This window comes from Triturus cristatus, chromosome 6 (assembly GCF_964204655.1).
Source record: "Triturus cristatus chromosome 6, aTriCri1.1, whole genome shotgun sequence".
Lineage (NCBI taxonomy): Eukaryota > Metazoa > Chordata > Amphibia > Caudata > Salamandridae > Triturus > Triturus cristatus.
In genome coordinates, this window is record NC_140589.1 from 1,134,885,467 (window position 1) to 1,134,909,074 (window position 23,608).

At 43.5% G+C, this 23,608-nt stretch overlaps 1 protein-coding gene and 1 long non-coding RNA gene across 3 annotated transcripts in view; one reads left to right on the forward strand and one right to left on the reverse strand.

Annotated features, from left to right (window-relative positions):
- The first annotated feature begins 5,953 nt into the window (after positions 1–5,953).
- Positions 5,954–23,167, forward strand: LOC146821089 (uncharacterized). Its single transcript, XR_014963092.1, has 3 exons — positions 5,954–5,995; positions 6,162–6,203; positions 23,123–23,167. It is a non-coding gene; the product is annotated as an uncharacterized LOC146821089 (long non-coding RNA).
- The window catches only part of TRIM67 (tripartite motif containing 67), a 449,109-nt gene continuing 446,525 nt past the window's right edge, over positions 21,025–23,608 (reverse strand). For both annotated transcript variants that reach the window (XM_085612036.1, XM_085612035.1), the window contains exon 10: positions 21,025–21,256. In XM_085612036.1, coding sequence (XP_085468162.1) covers positions 21,194–21,256 — 63 coding nt within the window. In that variant the 3' untranslated portion in view covers positions 21,025–21,193. The remainder of the gene's footprint in view (positions 21,257–23,608) is intronic.

Genomic DNA, 23,608 nt, shown 5'->3' on the forward strand with positions numbered 1-23,608 from the left:
GCCTCAAACTTCTCTCCTGGAATGTTAATGGTCTAGGCGATTGGATCAAGAGGGGTATAGTGCTGCAATACCTTAAGCGACAGTCTCCTGACCTGGTACTTCTTCAAGAGCCTCACATACAAGGCCCTACTTACTGTGCGCTTAACAGGTGGGAACATAAACTCATTTCCCACGCGGGTTAGACGTGTGGTTCCAGGGGTGTTGGTATCCTGGTGCGCAGTGCCCTCCCTTTCCAAATTCAGAATATAGTGCGTGACCCTCTGGGCCGGTTTGTTTCAGTCTCGGGGAAATGGGAAGGGGAGGTCACTCAATGTCACATCCTTGTATATCCCCCCCTTAACTCCACTCCACCACCTTGAATGACTTGGGTGCACATCTGTTGAGATTGCCTGACGGAGATATGCTTTTAGGTGGTGACTGTAACGCAGCGTCGGATGCGTCGTTGGATCGTCTGCCCCTGCCCCGTTTGAGTGATTAATCTGGGAGGATTTTGTTTGATTTTCTGAGAGCTCTTGGTATCATAGACGTCTGGCGTGTCTGTAATCCTGCCGAGAAGCAATATACCTTTCATTTTGGGAGCGTGGTAGCTTGTCCCATATTGATTTTTTTTTCTGTAAGGCTGATCAGCTCCTCATGTTCAATAAATTGTCCTTCCTGCCTAGGGGTATCTCTGATCACTAGCCAATTGTCGCTTGTTATGGCGGCACCCCCCCACCAGTCATCGAGACATGGTCCTTAGTCCCAGGTATTTTAAAATTCCAGAAATCCGTACCAGACTGACTGAGATTACCAAGCAATATTTCGCCAAGAATGACGGCTTGATTCAGTCTGATGTGATATTATGGGAAACTTTTAAAACCGTGCTACGTAGGTGTGGGGTGGCGGCTGTAGCGGGGCACAAGAAAGAAAAATGTCGCCAACTTGAGACTATTGAAGATGAGATTACGACCCTTGAGCGTGACCTGGTTTCTGAGACATCACCAGAGATCTTGCATAAGTTGGCTATTAAGTAAAAGGAATATAGGGATATAGCGAACAAAGCGGCTAAGAGATACTATAGGGCCTCTCAACACAGGATCTATGACATCGGCGATAAATCCAGCAAGTTGTTGGCCTGGCTTGATAGGAGGGATCTGGGGAATAGATGGGTGGCAGAAACTGTAGATGATTGTGCCGTTCAACATCATAACAGAATTCGTGTTGCAGGCACCTTTTCCGCTCATTTTAGCCAGATATATTCCCCTGTGTCTACTTCCACTCAGGAGGAGGCTGCTGAGTTGCTTGCTACACTGCCGCGCCTGGATTCCCAGGAGATCGCGGATATGGATGGGCGCTAATGGTTGAAGAAATCTCTAAGGCCATCTCCTCCCTACAGTCGGGTAAGGCAATGGGCCCCAGCGGGCTCCCGATTGAACTACATAAAACTGTGACTTCACACATTGCCCCTTATTTACTGCATATGCACAATGCAAGTGTGCAAGAGGGTGTCCTCCCGGCTATGCAGCGGCTGGCCAATATAGTTGTTCTCCATAAACATGGAAAGCCACCGGATCGTTGTTCTCCCTATCGACCCATTTCCCTACTTGACCCAGAGGTCAAAATTTTGGCTGAGATCCTGAATCTTCGCATCTCACCCCTTCTTCAGAAATTGATCCACCCGGATCAAAATGGCTTTATGCCAACCAAAAATACGGCACTTAATTTGCGCCATCTGTTTGGGGTGTTGGGGAGAGCTACCACCATACAGGAGGACTCTGTTATTATGTCCTTGGACGCCAAAATGGCGTTTGATATGATCGAATGGCCTTTCCTCTTTGCTGCTTTGGAGAGGTACGGTTTAGGTGGTCAGTTTCTGTCTTGGGTGCGTCTCCTTTACTCAAAACCCCTGGTGAGAATTTCAGTGAATGGGAGTATACCATTAACTGGGATAAGTCCCTGATATATATCCTCAGTGGGCATCGGGTTGTGGGGTAAAAATTGTAACTGAGGGCTTTCAATACCTGGGTATATATATTACGACAGATACGGCGATTTTCTATCAACGTAATTTGCTCCCCCCCTTCTGCATCCCAAAGCTGACGTACAACATTAGAAGACCCTCCTCTCACGCTTTTGGGGAGGGCAGCCCTTTATAAAATTGTGGTGCTCCCCCGCTTTCTGTATGCACTACAGAACACACCACACCTTGTCCCGCCTCAATATTTTACCTCCATCGAGTCTGAAGTTCATAGCCTGTTGTGGAGCGATGGACCACCTCAAATCGCACATGCCAAGCTAACCAAGAGCTGGTATGACGGCGGAATTGCGCTGCCGGCCATCAGGTCTTATTACTGGGCTTCACAACTTATTGTTCTCAATCATTGGATGCATAGGCCCATTACCGACCCTGCATATAGATTGAATAGGCACAATATGCTGCCTGGCACTTACTTGAGGGCATTGTATGGAGGATCAAAACTAGAACCCAAATTCACTCCGACCTCGACGATTGTCTCCATCTGGCACACGGCGAATTCAGCCCTCGGCTGGAGTTTGATTCCTGTCGCTGGAGTCTGCTTCGGCGTCAGCCCGGGTTTGATAAGTGGGACTTGATTGGATTGTCAAAGGTGGGCGACCTATGGGTCGGAGGTAGAATAGTGCCTTTTAGTGACCTGCAGCAGAAATTTCACTTGCATGAGAACGAAGCTTTCCGCTACCTTCAGGTGCAAAGTGCACTGTCTAAAGCGCTTTCCAGGGGGGGACGAACTGCTGGTGTCCTCCCCTTCGGAGGACAGGCTCTTGGATGACTACCTTCATTTAGACCCCAACACCTGGGTCAATCATTTTACAAACCTTTATGCTGAGACTACCAATCAAATATCAAATACACACTGTAGTGACAAGCAAACTACACCCATTTCCATCACACGGGCAAATAACCATATCCTTCAGTTTAGTATGGAAGAAACATTGGTAGCTATAGACGTAGTCAAACTTGGAAAAGCACTAGAACCAGACAGAATCCCAGGTGACTTATTAAAACATGATAAAACAGTATGGGGTCCTTACGTTAATCTTTTATGCAATGCTGTGGCAGCTGGAGCGCCACTGCCAGAAACTTGGAAAGGGGCCGAAATAATCACAATTTTTAAAAAGGGGGAAAGCATGAGCCAGCAAATTATCGCCCCATAAGTCTAATTGATACCCTTCAAAAGACTTATGCAAGGCAGCTTTTATCTAGATTAAATGACTGGATAGACAGTAATAGTATTTTAACGCAATACCAGGCCGGGTTTAGACCAAGAATAAGCATGGTAGACCAGGTCTTCAGATTGCTTTGTTTGGGCTGGAAATATACGGTTTTTAAAGAAAGGCAATTTATATATAGCCTTTATTGATCCAAAGGCGGCGTTCGACTTAATCCCTCGAAATTTACTTTGGGAATCATTAAAAAAAACAAGGCGTACAGGAGGATGTATTGTTCCAAATAATGCGACTTCATGAAGACAACTTTGCTAAAGTCAGGTGGGGACCAAGAGGAGAACTAACAGACGCAATCCCCATAAAGAGGGGTGTCAGGCAAGGTTGTGTGCTGGCACCCACCCTCTTTTCACTACTTGTCAACGATGCCCCTAAATTTCTATTAGGCTGCAGCCACGATTCCCCTAAGTTAGGTGGGGTTCCGGTTCCGGCTCTCCTATTCGCCGATGATACTATTCTAGTCTCACAAACTCCAAAAGGTCTCCAAAACTTGCTAAACAGGTTTAGCGATTACTGCTCTACAAAAGGTTTAGAAATAAATATGAACAAAACAAAATACATGGCGGTAAAACCCCATAAATCATTTAAGAGGAACATAACCCTTTTAGAGCAGAATCTAGAGTGTTTTAAATTTTAGTTATCTAGGCATTACACTAGAAACAAAATTGCCATGGTCCTCACAATTGCAGAAAAGCAGGTAGATTTTGCCCCAGAATGCTGCCCCGATTAGAAAAAAAAAAAAAAAACATATTAGGGGAGTTTAACTAAAGCTGTGTCTCCGGTCTCTGAAGTTTATAAATACAGGGCCCAATCGGCAGCCCTATATGGAGCCGAATTATGGGGTGTCTTGTGCAAGAACACATTTGCGAGGGAGGAAAACAAGTTTCTTAGAAGTTTACTATCCCTACCTGTAAGGACTCCAATGATTCCACTCACTATTGATTCAAATTTAAAGCACCTAGACCATCAGGCAATTTTAAGACCACTGCTATTTTGGGTGCGTTTGTGGACCACCCTTGAGTTAACAAGCTATAGAGAAGGATTAGAGGAGATCTTTGAGCATCAGTAACCTTACCATGGGTTAGACATGTAAGTACATGGCTTGGCAAATTGGGCCTGAAACACTTCTGGGAAACACCTCTTTCAATGGCTCCATTTATGAAAAAGACGCTGAAAAGCAAGTTTTGGACATATATGCAAAACAACGCTGGTCAAAGTTCTGGAAACGGAAGGTTGACACACCTATTTATTTCAATAAAACCCTCTCCATCCTACAAGCTCTTTTTGGCTGAAGTTCAGCCCCAATTGGCCAAGTCCTTGTACATGAAACTTGGGTATGGTGTCCTGCAAATTCGGGCGAATACTGCCAAATGGGCCAGCACAATAGGAGAATCAAAGGACGACAGCTGTCCGCTATGAGAGCTTAACTCACTAGAAAATGATTCCCATATACTCTTCTTCTGTTCAGCATATGGAAGCCCCAGGAGCAAATGGATTAAGCCACTATGTCGGAACCTCGGAATTAGTTCATGCTTTGATGCAACTAGAATTTTAAAATATGATACCTCACAGATAATTGTTTTTAGTGTCAGTAGATTCTATTTGCAGTCAATTTAATACGCATAAAGAAAGGTCTAACATTTTAATATAGTATTTGCTATACAATGTTGCAATAAATTGAATATGTTTACATAGTGGCTGGCTGTAAACTTAATAATCTGCATATTTTTGTGGCACTTTTGAGCATTTGTATTTTAATCAGTGATGAGACCCTGTGATTCTATCTGTGAGCAAAGATCTACATATTTTGCAGAGCAATTGTAGTAATGCTTTAATAAACCTCAGATGTTTATATAGTGGTTAGCCGCCATGGTTAGACCTGTTAATTCTGGCGAAATCTTATAGCACTTGCACTTTAATTATAGAAGAGACCTCTCCTCCCTTTTTCTTGCACAACCAAACCCAGGCTGGATTATATTCAATCAATTTCACTTTTAAAATAAAAAACTACTATTGGCTCTTTTATATTTGGAATTGTTTTTATTGATAATTATGTATTGGAATTATTGTTGTATTGGCCCTGTACATGATATTCTCAGACAGAATTTAAGAAATGTTATTGTTTTAACAGCATTGAATTCTTCTTTATTTTATTTTTTATTTTTTCATGAATGTTATTAACTTTGTTGTGAATCTTTATGGTTTTAACAACCGAATAAAAATTATTGAATTGAATTGACTATCTTCCAGGTAAGGCCATCTCTCTAACCTACCGAAAAATCCTTAATCACTCACCTTGACAAAGTTCGTACAAAATGGTGTGCAGATGTGGGTGAAATTGACGATGAGGGCTGAAGGGAGGATACGTATTTTTTGGGACAGTGTGGAAAGGCAGCTATTTCTGTTCCCATCATTTCTCCATCATTTATCTATCGTTTCGGTCACTGTCGTTTTTATTTAATAATTGCACACTTCGAACGGTTTCTTTGGGGCACGTTTTCAGTAGAGTTGAAATTTGTTATAACTAACTCTATATTATTCGGAGGTAACACAATTCATCTGTTAACGGACAATAAAGTTGGTTGTATTGCACACTCCTGCATGGGCGTGACTACGATTTTAAAAGGCAGCCGCGTGAACACGTCTTTGTGACGTTCGGATTACATGGACGACGTGAGATGTAGTACACGCGGGTGAGTCCACTAGGAGATTTCGCGGCCAGCCTACCGAGACAGAGGTGGATTTAGGCTTTACGGTAACTTCATATTTCATCTTGTTTTAGATTTAGCACCTAGTGATTTAAATTTTGATTGATTCTCTGTGGATACGTTCTAGAGGTAAGGCACTCCGCCTACTGATTATTGCACACAGCACTCATTTATGGGACAGTGGAGGATAACCACAGTTTTTTTCATCAACAGGGAACTCTAGAAGCTTGGGCGATTGGCTAGGCACTAACAGAGGTACGTGACATCTGTCACTTTTGAGACTGCTTGCACTTTAACGCATGTTTGGGTAGTAGCACGCCGGGTTATCAGTGCACCACGAACCTTTAAGACATGATGTATTCTGAAACAGCGCATGTACACACGGATATTTATAATACATCATACACGTGATTTTTTGGTTGGCTTGTAAATTGCACGACCTCTATCATAGTCAACTTATTTGTCACCCATCGGTGTTGGGCCAGTCTAACATGCCTGCAGACAGTGACATTTAAGCATAACATGGAGTGTTGATTGTCATACAAGGTACCTAGGTTTTTTTTGTGTGTGTTCCGACGGGAGGCCATTAAAGATTTGAGTTTGATTTTCATTATCCCCCTGAAGTAGGGTTTTACCCAAAATGCATTGTGGTTGCTATCAATGTACTACTGATAAATGATAAAATTGTGTTTTTGATTTGATTTTTCAATGAGACATTGTAACATTTTGTTTTGCTATGATTAAGAGTCATTGAGAATACAAGTGAAAAATTCAATTACACGTTTGATTCTTGTGATATATCTCATATTGAATTCATGTTTATTTGATTAATTTATGATGAAACGCTAGGGCATAGTAGCTGTGCGCCGCCATAGAGTATGGAGTATCGAGTGATTAACTCTCGGGGAACATGGGCAGATCCCACACAGGAAGCAGCACGCATTGATTCATTTTTTACTTTTGAGTAATTGGATACACATTAGAAAAATTAGGTGTGCAGGTTGACACTACCCATTATATAGGAAAATGCCTGTTTTTTTAAAGTAGCATTTTAAAATTGTAATTTATAATCTGACTTCCCCATAAATTAAGATTTTTATTACAAATCCAGAGACACCAAACATGCACTGGTACTCTGGTCCCATTTGGACATTAAACTTATAAAATGTAATATGGAACTCAAATGTTATCCTATTGGAGAGGTAGGCCTTGCAGTAGTAAAAAATGAATGTAAGAGTTTTTCACTACCAAGACCTGTAAACCTCAAATGTACATGTCCAACTTTTTAACTACACTGTACCCTGGCCGTGGGGCTATCCGGGGCTCTCCAGGGCTTACCTAAGGGGTGACACATGTATTTAAAAGGAAGGTTTGGGCCTGGCAAAAGGTTTACTTTGCCAGTTCCAAATAACAGTTTAAACTGCACTCACACAGGGTGAAATGGCAGACCTTAGACATGTTTAAAGTGCTACTTAAGTGGGTTGCACAATCAGTGCTGGAGGCCCACTAGTAGCATTTAATTTACAGGCCCTGGGCACAGATAGTACCACTTCACTAGGAACTTACAAGTAAATTAAATATGCGATTCGGATATAAGCCAATCTAACATAATTTAAGGAGAGAGCACAGGCATGCTAGCACTGGTTAGCAGCGGTAATGTACGCAGAGTCCCAAGGCCAGCAAAAACAAAGTCAGCAAAAACAAGAGTCTGAAGGCAAAAACTTAGGGGGAAACCACAACCAAGGATACCAGGTCTAACAGGGATCAAAATATTCCCATTGAGTTTAGTAAGGCTGCTCCAACTAAGATCGGGAACTGAGGCACCTAATCTTTTATTTGCAGAGGAGATTAGTTCTAAAGATACTAAAAGTAGGAACAAGAATAGCAAGAGAAACAAAGTGAGAAAGAGTGTTCTGGTGAATCTATTTCCTATATTTAAATATATCAAAGATAATGGACCTAGAAGATTATTATTTTTAACTAATCAACAGGGAAAAAAATAGGAATCTTGCAAAATAAAATGCTCTCCATCCTGAAAGATCTGTTGATTTTAAAAGCTAAAACTGAAGCACTGTTGTTAATTGACCAGGCACCGACTTTCACTCCCTAAATGGAAATTATTGCTGTTCTTTTACCAACGGGAAGTATCTTACAAGAATAAACCTTAAACTCCATAACAATATGAAACACATTCTATGCAAAGGTAAAAAAATCACCAAAGGGATAACGCCCTACTAGTTACACTTCTTGGTATTAGTCATGAGCCTGTTGACTCACTAATATTAGAAAATTAAATGTATCTCTTCTGTTTAGTATTATTTAAAACTAGATCACATTTTAGATAGTCTTGATAGACTTCAAGAAAGATTTTGATAAAGATACTAAGTTCATCTCTTCATCATAGACGTCATTGAAGGATCGCCAGTGGTCGCAGTTGCGACCCCTGGCTAGTCCTTTGTGACCACTAGCACTGCTTTTGCGACCCCTGCACTCAGAGGTGGCAAAAGCAGTGCCAAGACATGCCTCAAAATTGCTATTCAACGGCTAACTATGGCAAATGTGCGCAGACAGCCAGAATTATGCTGAATGCAGCTGTCCTGTTCACCTAAAATAAGAAACAGAAACATCAAAATGATCCAGTACCCTTAGTTGTAACCATACACATAATATAATGCAATTGCATAAATGGTTTTTCATTCAATAGTATTTTTAGCTGCACAATTAAGCATGACCAATTCAGCAGGTGTATTGTGAAGCTAAGAATACTATTGAATGAAAAACCATTTATGCAATTGCATTATATTATGTGTATGGTTACAGCTAAGGGTGCTGGATCATTTTGATGTTTTTGCTATTGAGCAGTTTCTTTGATCCCAGGAGACTTATGGGCATTGAGTCTCCGGTCCAGAGCACCTAATGGTCAATTCTATAATTTACCTCACAGTTAGATAAGTGCAGTCCCGGTTGTCTCAATCCGTAATTTTTTTTTCCTGCCGCTGTCTAAAATAAGAAACAGGAAGCCTCTGAACAGGCACAAAAAATTTCTTTTGATTGGCAGATTCAGGATGCAGAGACAGTGCTGCTATCAGCGACCTCCTGCCCAATATGCTTTTCAAGCATTGTCTTATAGTCCAAGAATAATCGCTTCCCATTGGCTGATTCATTTAGCAAGGGTGGGACACACAGCCTGGGTTATGCACGTTGTATGCCTCAGGACTGTTTCCTGCAAGCTATATGTTGCTGGCTGTGCTTTCCAATGCAGCTCCAATACAGTTTTCAAGTTGCTTTTGTAAAAGTTTAAATAAAATGTACACAGTGTAGCGTCGCGCTCTAGTCTTCACGCTCAGCGTGATGACGTAGAGCGCGGCGCCCATTTTGGGTGCCGCGAGTTCGCGCTGAGCCGGTGAGCGGAGCGGACGTTTCCCCGGCGCTCTCCAAATAGCTTGTGATTTACATGTATAAATAAACCTATACGTACCTCCAATACCTAGTAGTGGCTGTTCTTCCAACCATTGACCCATACACCACAAATGGCGACGAGGGTCTGGGATCAGCAAGGAAGCTACTGACCTGGGTGATACACGTGGCCAGGTGCTCCGGAGACACAGCCATCACCCACCAACGGGTACACATCAAGGGAGAGCGCGGCAGAGGGGACGCCCGGCGCAAGAAGCAGCTAAAACACGTGGATACGCACATCACACCAGGCGGAGGTGCCCGGAGCTGCAGGACAATAGGGCCTGACCACGAGGCAAGTAGGACCGGCGCCACAGGCAACAGATGGCTCCGTAGCACACGAAGTGCGAATAGTGAGGCGCAGCAGATACAGGTCGGTCCACTGATGCGGAGTGACGAAAGGCCCAGGGAAGACAGGCACCCAAGCGCAGAGACAAGGTCACACACATCCCAAAAGTGAGAGAAGGCGAGGGAGGCCCTGGCGGAGCACGCAGAGCATAGCAGAGGGGGTGGAGCAGCGGCGCAACAGAGCCCCCCACGCCAGCAAAGACAAAGCGCGCCAGGCAGTCCGAGGGGAGAAGAGGAGTCGCCAGGGAGGAGAGCAGAAATGTGCGCCCAACTGTCCTCGCTCACGACTCCGATCCCCTTCCTACCCAAACCGGGAGATCCCTAATGAAATGGGAGGATTGGAGGGAATACTTTATGAAGTATCTAGAAGCCCTGGAGGACGAGAATGGAGAAGCCTTTCCCAGCAAAAGGAGAAAGAGAATATTGCTTCACAACCTAGGTCCGGAAGGCATCAGAGTATTTCAGAACATAGTTCCCACACCAAGGCAGGCAGCGGATGACGATGTGTTCCAGCACGCGATAGATGATTTAAATAAACACTACAGACCAGCAGTGTGCACGTCCATAGACAGATACAACTTCCAACAACGGAAACAAGCGGTGGGAGAGTCCATTGATGAATACGTTGCAGCGTTGAGGAAATTGGCAGTCACATGTAAGTTCGGTACATTACATGATGAATTCATTAAGGACCAAATAGTCATGCACACCACTAACTCGACGATGCAGGACAAGCTATGGGTCAACGGTGAGGCGATCCTGAAGGAAGTCATAGCCATGGTAAAAAGGCGGAGCTTTCAAAGAGATGTGCGGAGGCGGCGAAAAAAGAGACGGTCCATGGTGAACAAGGTTACGGAAGCGGAACCACCAGAGAGAGGCAAGGGAGCAACAGGGGACACGAGGACACAGACCAAATGGATGTCCAGACCAGCACCGGTGAGGAAACCGGGCAACGAAAGTAAGACCGCGTGCTACAGGTGCAGCAGTCTGTCTCACCCAGCGTATGACAAGCGATGTCCGGCATTCAAGGCCAAATGCATGTTTTGTGGGATAGTCGGACATTACGAAAAAGTGTCGCCGCAAGCAAAAAGCGGTCAAGTATGTTGCACAAGAGGAAGAAGGAGAAAATGAGGAGGATGACGACCGTGTGCTGTGCATAGATGAACACATACTAGGGATCAACTGCAACCGCTGTAAGAAACCCCAATGCGACCTAGTGATAGGAGGAATCCCCATACAGATGGTAGCGGACTCCGGATCTCCCTACAGCATAATACAACGAAATGTGTGGGACGAACACTTCAAGAGCCACCTGGGTTGCCATCTGGAGCCGCCAGACATTCGCCCCGTCACATTCACGGGAGACCCTATTCCCATGGTGGGATACCGCAATCTGCAATTCGAATTCAAGGAGCGAAGTGCTAGGTGCAAGTTGTATGTGGCAGGGAAGGGACCCTCAGTCCTAGGGTGGATGGACCAAGGAGACCTGGGAAGACAGTTGAACCCTGGAGGCGTCACACAAGTCCTGATAACCGGCGAGGACCAGCGGCCAGTGGCAGGAAAACTGAAGGAAGAATTTCCCACCGTGTTCGGCGGCAAGGTCGACAAATTAACGAAATTCACACACAAGATAGAGCTCAAGGCAGACGCAAAACCGGTGTGCCATAAGGTGAGGAACATCCCGCTGGCGATCAGAGAACAGGTACAACAGGAATTCCACAGGCTTGAAGAAAACGGAATCATAGAACCGATAACAAGCGCAGAGTGGTTGGCTCCGTTGGTGGTCGCCATGAAACCGAACGGCAAAATACGCCTGTGTGTGGACCTAAGGGAGTTGAACAAAAACATTATAGTAGAGAAGTTCCCCCTACCAAGAATTGACAAGATGCTAGCAAAAACCAAGGGGGTGAAATGGTTCTCGACCATCGATCTCACATCGGCATACCACCAGATAGCACTACACCATACCTGCAGGAAGTTGACATCATTCATAACTCCCTTCGGGTGCTATCAATTCTGCAGGATGCCGTTTGGACTGGCTTCGGCAGCAGCCGTATTTCAGAAGCTAATGCACAAGCTATTCCGTGAAGCAGAAGGAGTGCAGTACTTCCAAGATGACATCTTGGTAATGGGCATGAACAAAGCGGACCACGATGCCAAGTTGTTGAATGTCCTGGAACGCAATGGACTCACGGCAGAATGGGACAAGTGCCGGTTTGGCATGATGTCGGTCACATACCTAGGGCACGTGATCAGCGACCAAGGCATCACACCCAAACGGTCCAATGTCAAGGCGATATGTGAAGCACCACCCCCAAGGACCAAGGAGGAAGTCAGGTCATTCCTCGGCATGGCCGAGTTCTATAGCAAATTTGTACAGCACTTTGCAACAAAAACACACCACTTACGACAACTCCTCCGGGACAAGATCAACTTCGAATGGACGAAAGAAACACAGGAAGAGTTCCAGAGGATAAAAATGGATATCAGCACAGCCGTACCTCTGTGTGGTTACGATCAGCAGGCTAGATCAGTCTTGACGACGGACGCGAGCGAGAGGGGCCTAGGAGCAGTCCTAATGCAGGAGTCGAAAGGAGGTGAACTGTCCACCCTCAGCTTTGCGTCGAGAGCATTGTCTCCCACGGAACAGAAGTATAGTGTGATAGAAAAAGAAATGTTGGCGGTAGTCTGGGCCATGGAAAAATTCTGCCAGTTCCTATGGGGCACGAGATTCAAACTGAGAACAGACCATAAGCCACTCGTCAAAGTGCTCACGTCATCAGGAAATGCTACGGGAACACCCCGCATCGCGAAGATGACGTTGAAATTATTGGATTATACTTATGATGTGGAACACATTCCAGGACAAAAGAACAAGGTAGCTGACTATCTCAGCCGAGCATCAGCTATGGAAGAAGCTCCAAGCACATCTGAAGAGGAGGATACCAAAGTGGCATTCATGGAGGATCACGAACGTGTAATAAGCGAACAAGAGTGGGAGGAAGCGTACGAGACCGATGCAGACATAGGAGCAGTTAAGCACTGCTTACTAAAGGGATGGCCGGAGAAGAGGCATATGGAGGTGGCGCTCCGGAAGTTTTTTGAAGTAAGAGAGGAATTATCAGTGTGCGACCGGGGGATCTTCCTGAGGAGAGGAGAGAAGGTTGTTCCCCTCAACAAGTTGATCCCGCATTTACTGGCTCTCATTCACGAAGGACACCTGGGCATCGTAAAGACAAAGCTTTGGGCGAAGCAGATGTACTGGTGGCCGGCGATGGACAACCAGATAGAAAGGCACGTGTGAGAGTGTGCCAAAGAGCGGACCAGTCCCAGAGCCTTATGCGACCACCCCTCGGGAAGTTTGACAACCCGGATAACCCATGGGAGGATCTATCGATAGACATTCTGGGGCCGATCTTGGATGGTCAGGGAATCCAGAAATATGTGTTAGTACTCGTAGACCGGTACTCAAAGTGGCCGGAGGTGGACATACAGGAAGACATGGACACGGAAAAAATATTAAAATTCATAACAGCTGTTTTCCTTAGGCAAGGTATTCCACGCTCCATCCTAAGTGACAATGGGCCTCAGTTTGTATCGGACAAGTGGAACGCATACATGGGAAGGAATGGCATAAAGGCCAAACACACATCCATATACCATCCAGCAGGAAATGGACTAGCCGAGAGGTTTAACAGAGTCATCATGGGGTCAGTACAGTCAGCGATAGGGACTGGAAAGGACTGGGAGAAGGAATTGAAGAGCATGTTGTGGGCTTACAGGATTACCCCGACTAGCACAGGATACAGCCCTTTCCAAATCCTAAGGAGTAGAGACCCTTTCACAAAAGACAATGTAGCATGGAAGGAGCTCACCCTCACGAGCAAGTGGTCCCCAGCGGTAGTGCACCACAACCTAGAAAAAGCGCAAAGAATATACACAGAACACTTTAACAAGAGAAGAAATGTCAAGGAGACGGAGCTAGAGAGAGGAGAGTGGGTTTGAATTAAACTCGCCCAATTGAGAAGGAAAGGGGACAGTAAATTCCGCGCACCTTTGCAAGTGGAGGAGGTATATAACCGGTCTGCCCTACTGAGCGATGGGAAAGTTTGGTCACAGGACAGAATGTCGAAATGCAACAAGATTCTGCGATGGAATGGAAGAGAAAGAGGACAGGAGATACCTCCCCAAACCCTGGCAGCTGAAGCCAACCCAGTCGAAGCAAGCGCAGGAAACCCCGGAGAAAGAGAGAGTGATGCAGATGCAGAAGCAGAAGCAGAGGTCTGGAACGATCCCGGTGCCTCGGAGCTCTCAGAAAACTACAGGGGATCTCCCAGCAGGGGACTCATCCTGAGTGCTGAAGGTGGTGGAGCGAGAAACTCCCAAGAGGGGACTGAGCACACTTATGGCACTCCTGTGAGACGTACCCGCACCGGGAGAGCAGTGGTAAGACCGTCGAAGTATAGAGACTTTGAGATGGGAGATGGGAAGAGTCCGCCAACAAGTAGACTGTCAGATTACCTTATTGGAAGAAATGATTGTACATAAAGAAGGGAGATATGTAGCGTCACGCTCTAGTCTTCACGCTCAGCGTGATGACGTAGAGCGCGGCGGGCATTGTGGGTGCCGCGAGTTCGCGCTGAGCTGGCAAGCGGAGCGGACGTTTCCCCGGCGCTCTCCTAGCTTGTGATTTACATGTATAAATAAACCTATACTTACCTCCAATACCTAGTAGTGGCTGTTCTTCCAACCATTGACCCATACACCACACACAGTTTTCTGTGAAAGTCTGCCGAGTGTGTTTGATAAATAATATGTAATCATTACAATGGCATGATGGTTTTAGGCCACTTATAAAAAAAAATCTATTTGAAACGCAGCATGAAAGAAAGCACATGATGAACAAGGCAATACATATCAAGAGGTTACTGGAAGCACAGACCAAGGAAACAATATTTAATGTTGGCAGTGTGGTAAGAACTTTTATTTAAAAACTGTAAAACTGCATCAACTCAAAGATCAGACGTCCAGAAAAAAGAAATACAGAGTAAATGGACTAGACAAGGAAAGACAAAACATCGGTTTCAAATTCAAAAAATACAAACATTTGCTACAAGTAGAAAATTAGAAAAAGAACTTTTTTTGTTTTGCTTTTTATCCACAAAAGTACAAATACAGATATGGTGAATGTGCAGATGATGGTGATTGTTAGCTCCTTAAAATGAAAGAATTAACAGAAACATAAGTTATTGGAGTGGAAAGGAAAGTACAGGCATTAAAAAAGTTCAGTTTGAATTCTTTTGATAAGGGCTACAACACAAAATTGGATTCCTTTGTAGTTTTCTTGCCAACATTTAAAACCAACATCTTTCATGCTTCAGAGGACAACTGGAGATGGGGCAAAACAGTGCTACAGCATGCATTTTATCTAACAAGTGATCAAGCTTCAAGCCTCCAGTACTGTAATTTTCAGTATTTGGAAAAGTTCAGCTTCTGTTTCTTTCATTTTACCCTGTGAAAGCAGATTGATACGTGACATTTGAACGTCAATCCACTAGTTAAAGACAAAGTAGTCTGACCAACGACGAGGATAGGATACAAACATTACCACTAAAATACATACTTGCATACAAAACAGATTTACAAAGAAGGCTCGGACAATGTCATAACATAACATGTCATAATATGTCCCTCACTTACAGCAGAATAAAGAACACTGGTACTAATGAAATCTGTGCATGTATGCCGAGCATGTGCACACCCTGTGGTTTAGCGCCACAAGCTTGTTGCTGTGTGAGCGTAGAAGCAGCGTAATCATTTTTTTTTTAACTGGTCATCTGTGTACGGATAGCATATTTACTCTTCGTTACGTGTCTACGGGGACTATACCTATCACCCAAAGATAGTTTGAAATTTGCTATTTTTTTCGTGACATTAACTCAGCTTTTTTGGTGTTGGTTTGTTGGTGGCAGGGCTGTATCGATTTAGAGTGATAATGTCCCTATTGTATGCCTATATTTGACACACGAAATTAAATATGTAATAAACCATAATGTTGATCGATTAATAGACGGTACAGTAGGGAATATTTGTGGTGATCTAGAAGATCATACCAATATTAGAACAAGCATATCAAGGCTGCCAAATCGGGTTTGTATGTATGCTTGCAATATACAAAAGTAGCCACAAAGTGGCGCCATTTCTTCATGCATGTGAGGAACTACATCTGAGTCTAGACACCAACAACATGAAGAGAAGACAACTGTAAAAATATAGCACTGGGCTATATGCTGTGGCTGTGTAAGCTGATACTCAGTAGCCAATAGCATTGCCAGCGACAGGTAAAGCTCTCTGATGCCAGCCGCTAAAAATCACACGGATAACAGACACTGTTGAAAGACTTACAAAGCGAACGGAGCCTCACCTTGGGGGTTCACTGCTTTACTATGCGAGAATGATCTAAACATTCAAAACTGGTTCGCCCTGATTGCTGGCTGTGGTATTTTAGGCCCTACCAAACGACACCATTGCTTGTTACTTGTTCTGAAAAAGCATCCTTAAATCCTAGTGCTCGTCAAATGATCTGGGGACCAAATGACATGCTTTATGCAGCCCCCTCTCACGGATGTCTTGCCAATGCCACAGAATTACTGACTGAATTAGTAATTTAGCAGCAATATCTCCCTAAAGACCGTAGAACTACTCGGCTAATCTTCTCCTTCAAAGCGCATTACCCTGATGAATATATGTCTCTAAAGCCATGAATAGTTCGCAGGTGGGACCCGCCCGGATACTAAGGGGCAGATTTACAAGCCCCTTGCGTCACTTTTGCGTCACTTTTCCCGTGTTAAAACTGGCGCAAGGGGCTTGTAAATCTGCCGCTAAGTCTTTAAATTATTTCGGAGAGTCCATTTTACACTGAAAATATATTCAGCTGGTATTCATCAAGAGAGGCTGATTTCTCTAATATTGTGTTCCAGCCACGCCAAAACGACAATCTAGGAACACCTGACTCTAAAATCAGCAGCTTAAAGGAGATCAGTGTCTACGCGTGCTTTTAAATTAAGTGTATTTTTGATAACTGCTGAGAATAGATGTCAGCACAAAGGGTGCATTCGTATGTTTCGTTTACATTTAAGGGTCGCACATCATTGAAGTTGTGAGTGAGCACTCATCTCACGGGTCTGCATAGCACAGCGCGCGCTTTATGATCAGGGGCCGAAAAGAAATGGGCTGGACGGTGTTGTGGAGTGAAACTTGCGGCAGCTTTGTAACAGGCCCGGATTCAGCGTAACTGACTGCTTGGGCAGTGGGAAGAGTGAAATCCTGCTCGTGGTTCTCATTCACATCATCTCTCGGACCCAAGGCCTGACTCACTGAGTGCTCCCCCCACCTGGGAATGGAAGGCTCCTGGTCTTGCAGTGCTGGCTGCACAGGCCTCTTTACAGTCCAGTTTAAGGGAGCTGGTAACATCTCCCTATAAACTCATGAGTGCGGTTTCAGCAGAGGGGCCACTCTGCATGCTGTTCTGGCAAGAACTGTCTGCCAGCTCCTGATCCTGAAAGACATACTGAATCGTGCATTTTCTTTGGCATGAAACTGACTTTATAGCTAAGAAATTAGGAACACAAGCATTTAGACGCCTGGGTAAATAAGGTGACTTCATAAATGTTAGCTGTGGACGTCATCAGTGCCTTACCACCAAAAATAATCTGTAGAAAATGGATAGGGGAGTGGCGAGTGATCAACGAGCAGCAGACAAATTTACCTGCAGTTTAAGTAAATGACACATCCATGAATTCTTTCACCAGCTCAGAAAATTCACCCTTCTTTATCTTCGTCATAAAATAGCCTTCATGGTGGTCACAGTCACCTCATGTCTGAAGTACTGCAACCCCCCCTCTCTTTGGGACTGCCGAAAAGGAGGGATTGTGGAATTTGATTGAGTCCAGAACCCAAAGCTCCACTGATGCCTGGTCCAAGACTCCAGGAGCACATCCGCTCTGCTCAGATGGACCGACAGACTCCTGCTAAACAAAACATGGCCGCTCTCCTGGTTCTCTCACCAGGGCTTCTGGCTAAACCACCCATCTAGGCATTCGGGGTGGGGCATTTAGACTGAATATAGGAAAAAGAAATATTGTGGTCCAAAATATCATGTCACGAATAACCAGGACACAAATATTGTGAAGGTGAGTTTCTATAGGTAAGCAAAGTTTTACTATGTATACCTCCACATATACGCACCTGGACAATATATATATATATCTTCAAGGTGCATAGATGTGGAGTTAAGAATACTACATTTATACTTACCTAACTGCACTATCCTTCTCGATATATTGGTCCTCTATATTTTTGACACATTATTATGTCCACACAATATTTCTGTTTCCGATATTCTGTCAGTCATCCTGGGATGGACTAGGCAGAACTTATTCACTCCTTCAACACCCATGCATGTCAGTTTTGCAGACTATCCATAAAAATTCAAGGTTGGACATCTTGAAATGCCCCAACGCTACACCTCAAATTTGAAGGAGACCTTCTAAAGTTTTGGCATGAAATGAAGACCCATTTGTTCCTCCCCACAGGTGTATAAAATGCTCTCATTGGTATCATGTTTTTCTTACCTATCTATGTCAGATGCTAGAAGGCAGCCAGCCGCTGCTTATGAGACACCAGTGGTCCACCACTTCCGGGCTTCATAATTATCCTAGAGTGACCGTTCCAATGTACAGACAATGCCCTCCGCTGATCTCAATGAAACATCAGATGCCCCTACCCATCATCCAAGCTGACTGCATCCCTGTACTCTCGCCTGCTTCCACTTCCTTTTTCTCAGCACTCTGAGGTGTCCAGAAGCTACATGTGGTGCTCACAAAAAATTCTAAGACGCGCAAATAAGTAGTTAGTAAGGCCCAAGTAGGCTGCATTGCACTATTATGTTCTTGACGTTAAAATAGTTTGGGTTACAATTTTTCAATAATAAGTAGAAAATATATATTTTATTTTTCAAGGTTTTGAACACCGAAAGAAACAAGCAAAACTAATCTTATTCCATCTGTAATAAAAAAAGAGCTGATTTGTCAATCATAACACCAACATTTTGGGGGCTAACCCAAAGAGGAAACCCACAAGCTGTGGGACCAGAGTGACCATGTTCCTCCTACTAGGAAGGCCTCAATTGTATTCCTATTGAGTTTAGGGCCATCCACGCACATTCAGACGATGACGGAGATACTGTAATTCTGGATATCATCTTGTCTAGAGGGAGACAGCTTATAAATATCGGTGATGAGTTTAGTATCGTTTGTATACGCATAAAACAAGAGCTCAGAGTCAGTAAGAGCTGGTAAAGGGGGGAGACATGAAAAAGAGTTGGGCTCAAGGTCTAGCCCTGGAGAACACAACAAGGGAAGAGATAAAATGAAGACCTATAAAGATTAATAGTAAAAGATTTTGATGACTGCTGAGAAAATGAGCTATCCCGGCCAAGGTACAACCCTTCACCCAAAGTCTGGAAGCCCAGCAAGAAGCATGAGGTGGGAGATGGTGCTGAATCAAATCGAGGGACCCAAAAAGATTAAGTCGCCAAAAGCTTGCATTTTCATCTCTTCTAACAGGCAGCTGATTGGCTAGAGTATTGATTTGGCCCCTTGAAGCCTGCTTCCCTTAAACAAAACGATTATTATGGAAAAGATCCCTGACAATGAACCTAGCTATTATCTATTTGAGCACACTCTTGGCATGCCAATCCGAAGGCCAAGGATATTGGCATTAAGTGCTGTTGTTTCACCACATCCAGCCCTTTCTCAGTCCACTTAAAATGTACAGCATGTGCCTGGAATAGAATAGGATAGCAAGTGTCCGCATGTGGGGTGCAGACTGGGTGCACGGGTGATATTGGCCCCTTTTCCATGCTATTCATTCCCATGGCCCATGCCCTTCTTCTGCTGCTTGAATGTTCCTACACTTGCTGCCTTGTCACTATTTTCATTTTTTGTATATAATTTTTCTGCCACTAATTTGGGGCCAGCTCTTTAGCCAGTGAACGAGCTGTTCTTCAAGCCAGAGTTTACCGCTGGGTCTGACATCTTGCCTACTCCTTCCCTGGCCATCTGCTTCCAACCTATCCCAGTACTGACCGTCCTTCCCCCTCGAGTTAGTCCTATTGCGCCCATTGAGGAAGCATGGAAATAGAAGTTTAGTCTGTCTTCCGAGAGTAGGGTCCTCTATCGGTGGTGGTGTGGTTTTTCCACTTGTATTCTTGATAAATCGTCTATCCAAAAGACAGTCACTAGCACACACAATTGGGCATGAATGATATATTAGAACAAGATCTACGTCACGTGTTTGTGGAACATTAGTGGATTGGCATGTTATTCAGAATCTCCTAGATCAACATACCTGAAGCACAGTGCACACACTAATGTGCATGGGGATACATGGTAGGCGATTAGAGGTGGACCGGATGGAATAGTTGAGCCGGACACAAATTGGGGAACTCGGATTATGGATTTAGGGTCTGGTACCTCGGGATATAAATGAGAATGGGGCCCAAAGCTGGGGGGCCACGGTCTACTGCCTAGAGCCAACTCACAATCACCACACAGAAATCCAGAGACACTAAGGGCCTTATTTACAAGCCCCTTGCACCGCCGGTGCGTCACTTTTAATATAAAAAAAAATGGCGCATTGGCGGTGCACCAGTGCATCACTTTTAATATGGGAAAAAAGTGGCACAACGGCGGCGCAAGGAGCTTGTAAATAAGTCCATGAGCTGTGATTATCCAGCCAATGAAGGCTATATTGATTTGTTGTTAGTGGATGTTGTGAGACCAGGAGTCAAACATTTTAAAATTGTTTTGTACAGAGACAGGTTGTCAATGCTCACTTAGAGATACCCTTCACCTGGTAATGATGAAAACTCTTGATTTACAGGCAGAGAATCCCTCTGCATCTACAGCCCGTGACCTGTAAGTTAGCCCAGAGCAGAATTTATTTGGTAACACATTGTGTCCAGCTTCATCAGGGAACACTCACACTAGACACCTTCCTTTTTATAAAAGTATGCACCCTATGAATTTGACTGAACGCACATAAGCAGCGTGCCTTTTGAAAGTACATGTGGGTGTTGTTTATACAAATAGGATAAGATACAAGTACGTCTCTACCTATCTTCTAGGCAAAGATAGATAAAGACACAAATATGCATTTCAATAGAAAACCCAATCTATAAGTACATTCGTTACTATTAAAAAGCAAAAAATAATGTTTTGAAAAACTTTTTTTTAATCATAATTTAAATAATGTAGCACACGTTATAACTATAAGTGGCGATCTTAGATATGTTAAATCAAGAATGAGGCCATGTTACTGTTGATTATAATTACTGTGAAATTATAAAAGTAGAGTATAAAAGTCAGCCGGGGATGGGATCAGTTGGATGATTTTGTCTGTCGTATGCTCATGGGCACTTCTAGTCCTGTATGAAGAGTTACCTGTTGGAAAGACATAAATATAGAGATGTTAAAGATGTAATCAGAATAAACATTACTCAGAATAAAAGTTATTCATTTATAAACTCGGAAAAGAAAAGTCCAATTTATTTAGAAATCAGGGAGCAAAAAACAACCTTTTTTTTTTGCTAGACAAGTTAATTTTGCTAAACTGTCAACACCACCCGCAGTGGCTCATGGGACATCTCTGTCATCCTGAGGGACGAGCCGGCTTGGCCCACTCATCCTGCCAGCTCACAATCCATTGTAGCTGCCCACATCCCAAATGGGCCATCCATGAGGCAGGAGCAGTACCTCCCAGGGCACCACAATGATCTACATCTACTACCCTTACCCACTAACGGTACACACTCTAACTGGTACATGTACCTCCAAGAGAGAGGAGAGGACATCCCCTTCTAGTGAGCAAGAAAGATGCTCCAACGGGATGCAATTGTTTGTTAAGCGATTCAGGAGGTGTCCGCACACAAAATATGTTTTACAATAGATTGTCTTTTTAACTTATCAAAGCATAGACATAGTGATACGGTTTTATGATAAATGAAATCATCAGCGCTCCTTTGTTTTCCTTTTTTTATTTCGGTGGGTGTAATAAAGATAATAAAGGAGAGCTGATTTACTCTATTGTAAAACTGTATCAATATGTATATGCTGTTGATGAATGAAACAAACAATCTATGTAACAACATATAATATGGACTGTCTCATGAGTTGCGTAAACAATCAATTATATTTCCTGTGGGCACAAGGGACTTACCCACGTCAGAGAAATCCCAAAACACAGGTAATTTAATTAGAGTTTAGTCTAAGATGTTTAGACTTCTGGGGGTCCCCATACTCTGTGCAAAAGAAGTTAGATGCAGAATTCCCTTACACCACATCACACCACAGGGCAAACGTGGTATGATGGTCATTTTTCTCCACATAGGGGACAGTTCCAGACAACAAACAATGTGATACTTGGGGATCTCTACGTGCTGCAACACAACCCAACATGAAAAATGATCACTGAGTGTGCTCCAGGTACCCTGAAGAGCTTGCAAGAGGGGTACAGAGTTTCTCTAAAATAAACATGTGGCATGAATGCTGTTGGTCAATAAAAGTATAATATCCTAACCCTTATTTTCTCTAGATCACCTTAACCACTCTTTGTTCCCATATACGTGTACCGCAACCCCCTCTCATGTCCTTCATCTCCTATTCTTCTGATCCATTGCCTTTCTGCCCTCATCTCTTTCTGCTTTCACTCTTTTGTCTGTTCTCTCTACCTTGTTCTTGGTCTCTTTCACCCACACACATGTACACATAAACATATTTTTTAGTTTAGAGCTTTCCTCGTCTCTTCAACAGATGTTGGTCCACTACTAAAATGAGACTATAGATGTGGTCAATAGGTAATAATGAGCTGCAGAAACATATGGAATACATATTATGATGTAACATGAGCCAAAAGAGGTTTAAAGAGGACATATAGAACAATGTTTGAAATCTTTAGAAATCTCTGTGAATAAAAGGGTGCATTTCCTAGAGAACTGCTTAACTCAAACTTTTGATTGATAATTATTTGTATATGTACAAGAAAATGTATTAATATACTTTACTGAAAAGTCTCACTGCAGCCATTGTGTCACCATAAGTCTTCAGAATCCTACTGTTAGCTAGGGAATAGACACTTTCTTTGTATTAGACAACTGAGGTTCTCACCAGGAGGAGACCAAGCAATGGGAAGAATGATTCATGGGAAGAAATGTTTGGATCATAAGAAAACAAAGTTGTAACTTTTCAAGGACTAATGTCTGAAAGTCTATTATGCTCTGATGAGAAAATGGTGAGTTTATTTATTCCCAGATGTTGCTGATATTCTACTGGGGGATGAAGAGGACAAAAGAAAAGTGAGTGTTCTTAGAGTAGAGTAAGATTCCTTCCTTGACAGTCTGACTGGAGACTCGCCTTGAGGTCCTTATGCCTTTTTTCATGAGAAGCTGTTTTATTTAGATTTTACTGAATTGTCTGCTGAGATCTTTTGAGCTGAGAATGTTTTCTAGCTTATAATGCAAAAGTGTCGTACTTCCGTATAGGTTTCTCTCTCTGATCAGAACTCTTCATTGGGTTCCTGAAATGACACCTTTTTCTCCATTTATCCCAAATTAATTTAGTTTAGGGAATTTACTTTATGGAAGTCACTTGTTTTATAACTATATTGATTGTGATTTTAACAAACATTTTGTTCTATTTTATAAGCAAATATTGATTGATGGATTATATTAACGTTTAATGCAGAAATCTGAAGATTAATGTCTAATGAATGAAAGACTAAAAGATTTGAAAATAAAA